The 14,785-nt window shown below is 46.1% G+C and overlaps 1 protein-coding gene across 4 annotated transcripts in view; it reads right to left on the bottom strand.

Annotated features, from left to right (window-relative positions):
* APP (amyloid beta precursor protein) overlaps positions 1-5,469 on the bottom strand; it is a 366,031-nt gene extending 360,562 nt beyond the window's left edge. For 2 of the 4 annotated variants that reach the window (XM_090060378.1, XM_090060373.1), the window contains exon 1: positions 5,265-5,467. In XM_090060378.1, the coding sequence (XP_089916504.1) occupies positions 5,265-5,336 (72 nt within the window). In that variant the 5' untranslated portion in view covers positions 5,337-5,467. Of the gene's footprint in view, positions 1-5,264 lie in introns of all 4 variants that reach the window. The other 2 variants (XM_090060391.1, XM_090060383.1) reach the window with 2 other exon arrangements.
* Between the last annotated feature and the right edge of the window lie 9,316 nt (positions 5,470-14,785).

Raw genomic sequence — 14,785 nt, forward strand, 5'->3', positions numbered from 1 at the left:
CTAAATATCTCATTTACAATACTAAAACCTTTATTTAACTTCTGCAACTAATTCTTTAACAAGAACATGCAGATCATCATAAACCATCTAGAAACCAAGCTATGAACTTGGCTTACCCTGGCATAAAATTGTACAGAAAATATTGTTCAGGCAGCATAGAATAAAGGTTAGATGCTTTATTGTCTACCTCTGGCAAAAACAAAAAAAACACAAATGTACCAAATCCACAACACTTTACTCTTAATATTTCTACTTCTGTGTTGTGACAAAGTGGAATAATGTAAATGCTGTCTGAAGAAAATCTCTCCGAAAAGGACATTTTTTCTGCAAACAACTTACCTAATTCTTATTAACTATATCATTAAAGAAAGACTCACACAAACAAACAAACAAACCCATTTCTTTCTTCCTCTCTAATTTGTGCATTGACTTGGCCAGCTTTACATGCTGTGTCAGATTATAGGTTTTATTGTAATATTTCTGTTTTAAATGTGTTCATGCTGTTATAAAGTGTTATCAAGATGCATGAAACGGGTACAAAGGAAAAGAAGAGTCAATAGGGTCCCTGCTAAGTGCCAGAGCTGCCCATGTGCAAGACACCAGAGAAGGTGATCTTCAGCATCAACAGAGACTTGAATAGCCTTTTTGACGTATGAAGGACTCGTAAGAGGGCACGGGAGTGGAACAGCCAAGGGGCATCCAGGAAAGCTAGGGACATAACCAATTCATTCAGGCCGCTCTACCCATTGACCGAATGGAGTGCTGGCTGGTGGGAGCCAATCTGAAAAAAGACCATCAGCTTTGTGGCTCATAGTTGTGCAGACTGAAGAGGAAACAACTGAGTAACTTTGAGGTGCTCAAGGATACATGGGATAGACTGGAGACAAAGGGACTGCTTAACCTTTGGGGCGGGGGGGAGAGGGTAGGGCAGGTAGTGCCAAAAATCTCTGACTAGCAGCCTTTACCCCAACACACACTTTTATTGAAGAGGAATTTGTCTGTTTTGTGGCTTATGACTTCCAGTTGTACTTCTCGCCAGAAAGAGATAAAGTCCCTCTCAAGAGCAGAACTGGAAGACAGCTGGGTAACGGGAAGTCAAGAAGGGTTAGTGGCTGAAAGGCCAGGATTTCAGAGTTGGAAGGGATTAGGGCTCCCCACACCCCCACCTCTCTGCTCTAGAAGCCAAGCCTGTGCTGGAGTATCTGGAGAGACCGGACAAGGCTGGAGAGGTCCCAAAGCAGCTGGCAGCTCCCAGGGGGCATCCGTGTCAAGCCAATACCAGTGTTTCCCCATCATAATAATTTTTTCTTATAGATCTCATAAGAACAGAGGATAAATATTTAAAGATGTTTCAAAAGATTCCGTTAACCAAAAAATCTGGAAAGCAGATTCATAGAAGTTTCAGTAATACAGCACATTGAAAGGATGTTTCATTTTAAAGTGTCTATCAAAAGTTTTCTTTAAAAATAAATAAAGTGTTATTAATAATAAATAGTAAAACATACTTGCTGCACTAAAGTAAAAGGCAAAATAGAAGGGAAAAATCTTCTGAAAGTCACCACAATATCACAACAAATAATTTTGTTTGATAAACTTTTCCTATTTTCATAATTTCCTAAGGGTTAATGGAGCAAATGAATTGAAGTACAGCTTGTTTTAATATCCTAATTTTAACTAGCTTGTATTACAGTACTAGGACACCCTCTCCTGTAAATAACATTGGAACAATTGGAGCATTCGAAAATGGGGCTGATAGAAATCTTGATACTTCCATTAATGCTCTAATTAAAAAGAAAATCTAAGTTAATAATGGATTGTTCACTCAGAAGTTCACAAAGACAATTTAATTGTGCTCAGTTGTGTTAATTTATTGAAATCAGACAATTAGTAGAAACAGATAACATGGAAAAATATCTATTCAGGGGCCAGATAATTAGAAGCAGAAGTAGTGTTCAAACTCTGTATATTACATATGCATTCTCATGACAGTTTTTGTCCAGGGTAACTTACATTCTATTCTTTAAAACAAGCCAGTTAAATGGGACCAGTGTGAAATGGCTAAAATAATTAAAAGATCATTGTAATATTACTTGGGTGAGGGGTTCTTTAGGGAACACACAAGTTTTAGTACATCTAGAAAGAAAAGGTATTCTCTATGTGTAACCTCCAAAGAATTTCTCCTCTCTGCCAAACCCACACTCCCTCCCAGAAAAACAAAAGAAGAACAGGGAAGGGAAGGTTTCTGAAATAAGAACTGCTAGACCTTCTGCTACATTATAAATTCCAAAGACAATTTTAATGATGATAGGAAAGATGTCTATTGTTAGCCCCAAGATTTTTAGAGAATTTAATGCAAGGCTCAGAAGCAAATATTCCCCCTAACAATTCCTCCTATTATCAAATATCTCAGTATTTTATCATCAACAGCAGCTCATTCAAAATGTTCATTATGGTGTCAGGTTTACACAAGTGAAGCTGGTATATTTTTGACCACTGGAAGTTCATTTAAATCCCTGTTGCCCCCATGCTGAATGCTATTAAGATTAGGAAAAGTAAGAAATTATTTGTATCACATGCAATTCTCAGAATAAAATGTTAAGCTTCTGAATGCTTGGATATTAATGTAAATATTCGTTTCACGGCAAAGAATGCCATGCTGAAAATACAGTGCATCACTCTTAAGCAGATACCATTGAAAGATAGAGAGGCAAAGCTGCTCTCCCAACATGGGATACCATCTCTTTTATGAAACACCATCTCGATAGAAAATCCAAGACCCCAATCTTGGGGTCCTCCCATGTGCACACATTTACAGAAGTAGGACTCAAAATATAAAAGAGAGGCCAAGATTGATCATCTCAAACATTTCATGTCTCCCACAAAGTAACCATTTTTTTTCTTTCAACTACAGCCCCTGGAGCAATTTCATTCTTCCATATTTAAATCAATGCCAGGTTGAACCAAGCTGATAAAATCCAGGCACCTTAAAAAAATCAAGGATTCAATCCTGCAAGCTTCATAGGGATTGACTCACAGTTGTAAATTCTCTGCTCAGGACTAGCTGCCAGCAGGATGAGGCCTGCCAGCTGAGCCCCTTGAATGTTAAAGCTATACAAAAACCTTGGTGCCTCCACTCAATGTCTTTTCTTAACTGTTTCCCAAAGAAGTTAAAAAGGGTATGCCTGCCTCACAGCAATCTGGTTAAAGTCTCGATCCTGAAAACCACCTGGACCAAAGGCTGGCACTTCAGAGCTGAAGGGCAGTTACAGGCCTGTCATATAGCTATTGTGCCTGGGGTCTGTCGGTCTTTATGTCACTCCCACTTCTTCCAGCTAGCAGGCTACTACCTATGGTAGCAAGAGAGAGAGGGGCTGGGCTTTTAAAGCCCAGCTTTGGACAAACAAGGGCAGGACAAGATGGGAAGAGAAAGACACTAAAAAAAAAAAAATGTGAGTCATTGTTGGATGTTCCCCACCCACAGACTCTTTCCTAAGAAAATCACCCCTTTAAGAGTTCCTACCACCAGGGTTTGAATTACAAGGGAGCTCAGTGCCTCCCCCCCCCCAAGAGCCTCCCTGTCAGATTTGAAAGTCATAACTGGGGGCAGGGGTCTCTGATTTTATTAGGGCATTGTGACAGGCAGCCCAAGGTGTTTTTTTGCAGACCCCTCCAAGAGTCAAAGTGTAATTTGAACCCTGGTCAGGACTTCCTCCATCCTTTCATCGCCTCCTCCCTTCCATATCTCTCTCTCTCTCTCACTGCTTTCCACCCCACTGGCACTCTTCTGCAGGGGGAAGGTGAGGATGGGGGAAATCCTCGGGGGTCTCTGATTCGGGAGCCCCCACCCCCGCAGTGCTAAACTGGGGATGACTGGAACAACAGCAGCAAGCCTGCCTGGGGAGGTGGGCAGGAGGAGGAGGGAAACAGGCTTCTTCGGACACCACAGACTGAAGAGGGGGGTGGATTAGAGGGGGAAGGAAGCGGCTTTCCCCGCACACCCCGCTATCCCCCGCAGAGACACCCGGGCCGCCGGCGGAGGGCAGGCCGGCTGGCAGAGCCGCTCCAACACCTCGCGGGGGGGAGGCTCTTTCCGGGCTGCAGCTTTCGCGACGGCGCGGCTTTGCTGCAGTGCAGAGGCGCCATCTTCTCGCTCTTCATCTTCCAACTCCGGCCAAGCCTTTCCTCTCCCCGCCGCCGTCCGCGCCCCGGCCCCGGGGGACCGCGCAGGGCAGAGGGCGCGCTCCCCGCCTGCCCCGCACGGCGCCCGCCACCTGCCAGGCGCTTGCACTGGGGGGGAGGGGGGATGCTGCCCCCTCCCTGCGCCTCGCCCCGGCTCCGAGGGCCCGGGGCGGGCAGGAGCCGCCGGTGGCGGGAGCGGAGGGGCCGCCCCGAGCCCGCACAGCCCCGCCGGGCTTTGTTGGCGAGGAGGCGCAGGGCGGGAGCAAGCCCCCGCGGCCACGTCCCGGCCCGCGCCCATGCCCACCGCTACAGGTGCAACCCCCGGCACACACCCCAGGCGTGCACCCACGGGGACATGCATCCCCCCACACAGACACACCCGAACACACACTCCCATACGCACACATGCACCACTATATACAGCCACAGACACCCCGTATATATACACCCAAACACACACCCCCATACACACACACACGTACAACCCTATTATATACATACATACACACACACACTATATATATAGTGTGTATATTATACACCCACAAACACACACACTCATATATATATGAGTGTATTTACACACACACACATATAGGATGCATACGTGTGTATCCACACACGCCCCATATGCCTATGCCCACAAACACACATACATACCCACAAACACACAGCCCCCACGCATTAACACACCTACATGCACCCCCCACACACCTACACCCCATATACATACACATGCCCCCCACCCCCACACACATATATACCCAGAAACATACATACACCCCCCACGCATTTCCCTATATTCACACCCCCATACACCTATACCCACAAACGCCCCCGCACGCGCGCGCACATATATATGGACTCACACACACACACACGTACCCCCCCCCCCCACATACATACATCTACCCCCCCAGACACAGACACACACACGAGAGCCCCGGGCTGGGAGCAGGGAGCGGCGCAGGGAAGTTGCGGGCGGCGCTGGCAGGACCGCCGGGCCGGGCCGGGCCGGGGCTCCCGCAAACAAAGACCCGCGGGGAGGGGAGGGAGGAGGCAGCGCCGAGCCCGCGGCCCCTTACCTCGACGGCCGCGGCGGCGCAGCAGGCCAGGAGCAGCAGGGGCAGCCGCAGCCGCGCTCCGTGGGGCAGCATCGCCTCGGCCGGGTCGTGGCGCGTCCCGCTGTAAATCCGCTCGCGCCGCGCCCAGCCCGCCCGCCCGCCGCTGCCGGGGACTCGCACTGAGCTGCCGCGGCGCCCGCCGAGCTCCGGGGAGCGCGAGTCAGCTGATGTCCCAGCCCACCCGGCCGCGCCGGAGCGCACCCCGGGGAGACCCCTAGCGGCCGCGCCGCCGCACTGCACCCCCGCGCCCCGGCCCGCGCCCCTTCTTCCCCCGGGGCCGTGGGCAGGCCCGACCCCGGCTGCCTCCCCGCCTCAGGGCCAGCACATGACCCCAGAAGCAGCCTGGGAGGTTTGGGTGGCCTTCAGCTCGTGCCCCCGGGGGAAAAGGAATCAAAATTGATTCGTTTTGCCTATCGCCAGTGCCGCCGGTGATCCGCAGGCAGCCTGTCAGTGCTAGACTGTTAACCAGATTTATTATCTTTACTTTATACGCCAAAAAATGTTCTGGTGGGGTTTAAGGGTGCATCCTTTTAAATTGGTAGTGTGCAATCTGCCAGAGTTTTGCTCAGTCTAGCCCAGGTGCTTTCAACCTTTCTGAAGGAGAGTATCCCTTCTGTTGGGTGCCCGCTTCCAGACATGGAGCAGGGTGAAAGGGGGTACCCTGGTGCCCAGGTGCTGGGCAGGGCAAGAGTCCCCCGGCAGCCAAACACAAAGCAACAGTGGCAGCGACAGCAGCTGTGCGCAGGCATGCAGTGGCATCATGGCAACACAGCGGTGGCACTTCCCAAGTAGCCCAGTTCTCTGCACTGTTGCCACATACCCCCTGGGGCCTTTCCAAGTACCCCCAGGGGTATGTGCACCCCCAGCTGACAACCCCTGGTCTAGACCAATAGGGCTGGCTACAACCTGGATACCTCCCCCTGAGGGAAGCACAAGACTTAAGCTGATCCAGCAGCAGGGCCGGACACAAGGGTGGGTGAACTGGGCAGCTGCCCTGGGCCCAGACAGAAAGGGGGCCTGAAAATGGTATTTTTTCCCCCATTGTCCGGTTATTATTATCATCCCTAGCAAAGGGGAGCCCAAAAGTTTGCCAGGACTGCCAGGAGTCTAGGTACAGTGCTGTCCAGCAGTGATATTCCTGTTGGGAAACTCGGGCAGCTTTGTGCCCCACCTCTGGGCTCTTTCATTGATAAAAGCTTTCCATGGCTCCACAAGCCTTTGCCCTGGTCCCCCTGCAGCAGTTCCTGCCAGCATTCCCTAGGGACTGCCACAAGACAGGCTTAGTGCTGCCTTGTGGACTGAAGGCAGGGTGGGTTTTCCAAACCAATTAATAGAAAATGAGGGTTGGAAAGAACCTCAGGAAGTCATTTAGTGCAACCCACTGCTCCAAACAGGACCATTCCTAACTAGGGCAGCCGAATCAAGGCTTTGACTAGCTGGGTCTTAAAAACCTCCAAGGATGGAGAGTCCACCACCTCTCTGGAAAGCCTGTTCCAGTGCTTTACTACCCACCTAATGAGAAAGTTTTCCCTAATATCTTACCTAAACTTCCCTTGCTGCAGCTTGAGACCCTTGCTCCTTGTTCTGTCATCTGCCAGCACTGAGAACAGTCTAGCTCCATCCTCTTTCGAACCCCTCCTTCAGTTCTCCACAGACAGCCTACAGAAATATCCCTACGGCAGGCTACTGGACGGCCCAGAAATTTTGTTCTTCCTTCCCCTTTCTCAAACTGGCTGGTTTGCCATCCTTACCTACCACAGCTGGAATGGTGACATTGACTATCTCAGGACCTAAACATCTTTCTGGGGGTGTGACAGCTTCCAAGGCCTCCATCCTACAGGCATTTAAATTCACAAGAAGGACTGCCATACCCATATAGGGTCAACTGCCTGCTACGAATTTCAGGATGGGAGAAAATAATATATAGGACTAGACCTCTGACAGCATGAACATGAAGTATAAGTGCTTAGAGTTGAGGCTCTAGACAACTGAATGAAGAAAAACATTCAGTCTCAATGCTTCTGCAAACAACTCATAGCCAGCAGAGACTAAAATCCTCCTGCTTCCTGAAAAATATTGTTATTTGTATAATGATCCAGGAAGCAAAGCTAAGAATGGGTCTGTCTCAGCTGAAGCATGTGAAAGGTAGAATATTTGCATCAAATGTTGTCAACACTTCTCTTTGTCCAAATGCAATTGAAAAAAAATCTAAGCGTTGTCCCCAAAATAGATGAATTTCCATTAAAAAGCAATCCTACTTTGACTAAGTCTTATCCCCACAATGTTCAGGTCTTTTCACAAAAAAGTGTCTAAGGGTTTTGCAATTTAAAAGCAAATATTTTACCCAACCCTAATTCCTACCTTAACTTCTTGGTCGTTTCAATGGTCTTTTCAAGAGCTGTACTGTTTGTTGTAAGCCCTGGATAATAAGGAACTTTCCTCTCCACCAGAACTTTTATGCCCATATATCCCAGTTGTGAATAGATTTGAATTTTTTTAGATGACAATAAGAAGCTTTGGCAATAATAACGACCTCTCTCATTTTCGACCTGGAGAGATGTGGGCAGTGCAGTTCTGCAGGCACACAAGGCTCAGCTGCCTCAGTAGCAGCATCCAGACATCAGGGAAACCATTCCACTTGTTCAGAGTCTACATATGAGAGAGAAATGGCCACTCCATGTAAGGGGAGACACACATTCTCTGGCCCAGTGACCATTACACCAAAAAATTAACAGCACCTGGGGATACTTGTTCCTCTATTTTCCCTTGCTAAAGACAATACCTCTTTCATGGTAAAATTTAAAGCTGTGCTATCTGAACTTCATCTTTGTCAGAGCTGTACTGGTAAGGATGGAGTCTGGAGGTACAGGCATCATACAGCTGATATTTAGGGCCTCTCTGTGTATGATCCTGGATTGAAATGAGTCCAGGATATTTGGGGGTGGGCTTCATGGCTCATTTTTTGTGGAAGCGAAGTCCATCCAACAACTGATCAGAGATACTCCATAGGGAGATACTCCTGACGTTTCCCTTTCTCCTAGCCTGATTCTCCTATGGAATGGGGCAATTCAGTCCCTTTAGATGAACTTTTAGAACTTATGCTCCAGAACTATGGACAATATAGGTCCTGTATTTTACCGTATGAGGTACTATACACTCTAATCTCATCTATATAAAGACAGCATTACATTAGCTACATTAAGTGCAGCTATTACTTACTCACTAGTTTTAAGTCTCTTACAGGTAGCCAAATACAAAATATCACCAATTTAACTGGATTGTTCTATCAGGTAGATAGGTACAATATTAAGATATATTAATTCCAAAGCATTATATTTCAGATTCAGGCACTACTTTTAGTAGGCCATTTAGCTAATCTCATGCAAATGAGAAGCTTTTCATGCAAACTAATGAAATGGCAGTAGATGGAGAGTTTGGGCTTGTGGGAATTGGTCCTATCACACTTGCTAATTTATATATCTGGCAGGTAGATAACAGGTGAGGTTTCTTTCCCCCAGCTGAGATCTGCAGCTTATCTAAAACATATACATGTGTCAATAATGCATCACAACATGTACAAAAGTGTGTTATGTAGGTAAGAGATGCAGAATCCTAACAATTTATTAATACCTGATTTATAATACAAATACCTGGCTACTGACATACTAACTGTATGGCTATATGGGGTGATAGGATTGTTTACTGTTGGTTTAACAGTAAAGCTGTTGGAAACAAGTAGGCAAGCAGTGCAATGGCTCCAAATAAGCAGATTCCTAGGTAGCATGATAGCAGTCATTCATAAAATATGCTTATGAAGACATTACTTTCAGGTTCTAACAAACACAGAAATTGTGTTTACCCAGGGCTTGGAGCCAACAGATCAAAGAACATTAAGCACCAACTACAACTCTCTAGAACAGTGATTTTCAACCAACAAGACACATCAGACAGGGGTCCATGAGATCCTTTTAAGGGTGCCACACAATATTAGCAATTATATTGTAGGGCTGTGCAAAGCTTCGGTCGCTGATTCTACTCGGCTGAGATTTGGCTTGATTCAGTGGCTGAATCTCTGAATCTGGATCGAATCAAAGGACCTGTTAATCTCTCCGAATCGAATTGGAGCCCTCTGAATAGATTTGGAGAAATTTGGAGAGATTCGGCAATTCAGACATAGACACAGCTTTATATTTTTTTTCTACATACCTCAAGATACCAGGCAGCTTGTCAACACTGAGATGACGGAGCAGATGGAGCATCCCACAGGAGTGTGGTGGGGTTCCCAGTGCACTCAGCAGCAGACCCGGAAACAGACCAGAAGCACTTCCCATCCATTTCTGGGTCCACCAGGGAGTGCAGGGGGAGATTAGCGACTGGTGCCACCTGGGTCGGGGGGAGGGGGGCACACAGGGTCCCCCTGTAACCAATCACTGAGCTGGAGGGATGCAGAGGAGCCCCCTAACGTGCAGCCTGCAGACCCAGAAGTTTCACAGTTTCATAGCTTCATAGTTAGTAGGGTCGGAAGGGACCTGAGCAGATTATCAAATCTGACACCCTGCCATGGCAGGAAAGAGTATTGGGGTCAAATGACCCCAGCAAGGTGACTGTCAAGCCTTGTCTTAAAAACCACCAGGGTAGGAGCCAGCACCACTTTGCCTGGAAGTTGGTTCCAGATCCTAGCCGCCCTGACAGTGAAGTAGCACCTCCTGATGTCTAATCTGAATCTATCCTTCTGCCAGCTTGTGACCATTATTTCTAGTCACTCCTGGTAGTGCTCGGGGGAACAGAGACTCCCCCAATGCTTGCTGGTCCCCTCTGACTAGTTTGTAACAGGCCACTAAATCCCCCCTCAGCCTTCTCTTGTGGAAGCTGAACAGGTTCAGGTCCCGTAGCCTCTCCTCAAAGGGCCTGCCCTTCTGCCCCCCTGATCATGTGGGTGGCCCTACTCTGGACCCTCTCCATGCTGTCCACATCCCTCCTGGAATGCGGCGCCCAGAACTGGATGCAGTACTCCAGCTGCGGCCTGACCAGTGCTGCATAGAGGGGGAGGATCACCTCCTTGGACCTGCTTGAGATGCATCTGTGGATGCATGACAAGGTGCGGTTGGGCCTTCCTGACCGTGTCCCCACACTGTCGGCTCATGTTCATTTTGGCATCAATGAGGACTCCAGGATCCTTTTCTGCCTCTGCACTGATGAGAAGGGAGTTCCCCAGCCTGTAGGTATGGTGCTGGTTCTTCCTCCCCAGGTGTAGCACCTTGCACTTGTCAGTGTTGAATCCCATCCTATTGTCGTCCACCCACCCCTGTAACCTATCTAGGTCTGATTGCAGCCTATTCCTTCCTTCTAGCATGCCCACATCCCCCCACATCTTACTGTCATCAGCAAATTTGAACAGGGTGCTTTTTACTCCCTCATCCAAGTCACTGATGAAGATGTTGAACAGTGCAGGCCCGAGGACCGAGGCCTGCAGAACTGCACTGCCCACATTTCTCCAGGTCAAAAATGAGCCATCCACCACCACTCTCTGGGTGAGGCCCTCCAGCCAGTTGGCGACCCATTTGACTGTGTAGGCGTCAACACCACAGTCCCCCAGTTTCTTAATGAGAACGGGGTGAGAGACAGTGTTGAAGGCCTTCCAAAAGTCCAGAAAGACTATGTCCGCTGCTACCCCTGCATCTAAGGATTTGGTGACTTGGTTGTAGAAGACCACCAGGTTGGTGTGACAGGACCTGCCTCTAATGAACCCATGTTGGTTGCCCCTAAGCATTATCTCCCCTGCTGGCCCCTCGTGGACATGTGCCAGGATAATTCTCTCAGTGAACCGGAAGTACTTCCAGGTTCGCCACCAAGTATGCAAGGGCCCCCCCTGTGCTTCTTTGGGATGCTCCATCCACCCCACCATTGCACCATTCATGAGCCGCATCTGGTACATCAAGGTATGTAGAAAAAAATTGAATCATTGTTCTCGACTTGGGCTGAGTCCGAATCCAAATTGAACACAGCCTGTTTCACACACCCCTGTTATATAGTACCTCACATATATATATGTGCATATGTGTGTATAGATATACAGATATGCATGCTATATGTATGCGTGTCTGTGTATATGTGTTATATTTGTATATACACACAGACACATACAGCACTTAACAGTGTGTGCAAACACCTGCACGTGATTCACAAGATAAACACAGAGATTTCAAATAGGAATCCACAGTGGCAAAAACATTGTGACCTGTTGTGGTCTGAGTTCTTTACAACAGAAGAACTGTTCTATTATTTTCCTGTAGTCAAGAAACAAGCGAAGGCCAAGCACTGGCATTTTCTGAGCAGTACCTTGAGCCTAAAAAGGTTGAGAACCACTGCTTTAGGAAGAGGGGAAACAGTTTTCAGGAGGTTGTTGAGGAAAATGTCTGGCAGACATCCACTTAGAGGTCTGAAAACAACTCAGCCCTCCCAAAGTTCCCAGATGGTTGGTAAGCTTTAGGTAAGATAGAAATAAGCAGCCATAATTAAAAAATTAAAGCCCTTCTAATTCTTAAAACAAAAATCTCTGCCTTATGCTATGCCTTTTATCCTGCTGTTAAGATAAAATAATACTTTAGTTTATGAAGCTATCTTTATTAATCATTGATCCCAAAGAAGAGCCAAACGTGGGAGAATCCTAGTATTTTGTTGCCTAAAAAAGGTAAAGGCAAAAGATCCAAATCTTGAGGGGTGCATATGTTTATGTAACATAAAAGTCAAAAAGTAGAGCAAGCCATGTAATAATTACAGGTTTTCACACTTAGATCCAGTCCATCCTGTTTAACTGAGTGATGTAAATTCATAATACAATATAAGGAAATATTAAATTAGCAATGCTAAAATGTAATAACTGAGGACCCATTTTATACTAATTCGTAAGGATTACGGAACTTGGAGATGATCTGCAAAGAAATTGAGGATGAGTTTGTCACTCCCCCCACCCACCCTTCATATGGACATATTTCTCATAAAGAAGGCCTGTTAAGAGAGAGAGAGGGGAATAATATTCCCCTCTCCACCTGGTTTCCTAGCACACGCATTCAAGTCTTATCTAGCCTGGAAAATGCTATGAAAACTTGAGATATGCTGAAGTCTTCACATCACAATGTTAAAGAAACTGAAAGCTGAGCTAGTAAATAAAAAAGAATGAGAAAAGGAGGTGGCACCTGTAAAAAGTTATAATAGGCTCTATTAAATAATCTTAACAGATGACTACAGAACATGTGCAGATGTCCCCTCTAATTGCTGAGCTTTATTTATTGTCCAACTTTATTTTTATATCAGGTTGTAGACATACAATTTATATGTCACTTTTGAACTTTGCATGCATGTCTGTGCACATCAGTGCTTTACAGCAATATAATTACAACATTGCATCTCAATATAATTGCTGTATATATATAAAAATTGCCCAATAATATTTCATTTAATTGTCTAAGAAAGCAAAAGACTTATCCAAAACTCTGCTATTAGCTTATAATACAGGGTTTTTATACAGAATAATAAAGCACTTTGGTCAGCTTCACATCCTAACAAAATCCACCCACCCTCCACTCCAGTCAATGTTAAGTAAGTAAATATGTCCTTCTACCCATCAACAATTCTACTGTACTCATATGCTACAGGCAAGGCAGGGTGGTAGTAAATTCAGAAGGGTCTTGCAGTCTACCTTGAAGGTGAACAGATAGGCAAGTTCGGGCCAAGGAAGAAAGGAGAGACTCTTCACAATCCCCCTACTCCCCATCCAAAAAAAGGAAATATAAAAGGGCAGCAAAAGGTAGACAGGTTGCTTGTTAAAGATTACACGGTACAGAAGCGTAATGTCAAGAATAAGAGTAAATGTTTTCGCTCGATCTGAGCCTACTGCAGTATTACTGCCTAATACTAAATCCATAAATGTTCACTTGAGCCTGTTCTTCCCCTGATACTTCCACAAACTTTATATCAGTAAGTTAAAATGGGTGAAGCCATTTGTGACGTACGAATATAAAACAGACCCCCTGCATATGGTTTCATTTCAAGCACCTTGACATGTCTTCTAACCTGTCCAGTTGGATTTTTAGTATGCTTGCTTTTTACTTATATCTGCTGTGTAATATACAGTCAGTGTCAAACCTTGGGGACTTGTTCCTTCTATTGATACAAAATTATATATCCTATTCCTGTTAGACCAATTCACAACTACATTTTATTCATAGTGTAGATGCCTCTGCAGTTGGATTTCATTCAGTGTAGTAATAATCTTTAGGAATAAAATTACAGAAGTGGTTCAGTTCCAGCTGCTGTTGTTGACTCCCTGTCTCATCTTGAAGTCACTTAAAGTTTCCCTTAAGGGAATAAAAAATACCCACCTCTGTAGGGTTCAAGTTTACACTGAGGACAACCATGTGCTAAGTATTAATACTTGCATTTTCAAATGAACCAAAATGAGTTACACACCTGAATCTCACTGAATCTCAGGGGGAACTAGGTGATTCAGTCTTTTAGACTCACGTAAAATTCCCAGCAATTATTATATTCCCTACAGCTCTGAAAATGGGGTAAATTCCTGGGATTATTTTAGATCTTTCCAGCACGAGCACCAATTTCTTAATAGGTTAGAAATTTTTTTTTTATTTATTACGCTATTTTTTTCTGTATCTTGCAATGCTGCAGGTAGGGACGTCATTCTCCCCTTGTACTCGGCCTTGGTGAGGCCGCAGCTGGAGTACTGTGTCCAGTTTTGAGCTCCACAATTCAAAAAGGATGTGGAGAAGCTTGAGAGAGTCCAGAGGAGAGCCACGCGCATGATCAGAGGTCAGGAAAACAGATCTTACGATGACAGGCTGAGAGCCATGGGACTCTTTAGCTTGGAAAAGCGCAGGCTCAGGGGGGATCGGATGGCCACCTATAAGTTTATCAGGGGTGACCACCAGGATCTGGGGGAACGTCTGTTCACCAGAGCGCCCCAAGGGATGACGAGGTCGAACGGTCCAAACTGCTGCAAGACCGTTTCAGGCTGGACATAAGGAAGAATTTCTTTACTGTCCGAGCCCCCAAGGTCTGGAACAGTCTGCCAGTGGAGGTGGTTCAAGCACCTACATTGAACACCTTCAAGAGTAAATTGGATGCTTATCTTGCTGGGATCCTATGACCCCAGCTGACTTCCTGCCCTTTGGGCAGGGGGCTGGACTCGATGATCTCCCGAGGTCCCTTCCAGTCCTAATGTCTATGAAATCTATGAAAACTAATATCACACAACTATCTTCAGGGGACGCAATCACTCCTTCGGAATCACTGAGTGATGAGTGGAAAAGATGCCTTAAACATTAATCCAAAATAGAAAAGGTAACTTGTACCCAAAGAGATGCATACTGTATTTGTAATCTGAGTAGCTACTATAGGTAGAAATATGGTTTCACTGACAGTGAAGATTACATATGTGAAATAGTCTCTATTAGGGGTGTGCGAAG

This window comes from Crocodylus siamensis, chromosome 1, assembly GCF_052110815.1.
Source record: "Crocodylus siamensis isolate JL-2025a chromosome 1, ASM5211081v1, whole genome shotgun sequence".
NCBI classification, from domain to species: Eukaryota; Metazoa; Chordata; order Crocodylia; family Crocodylidae; genus Crocodylus; species Crocodylus siamensis.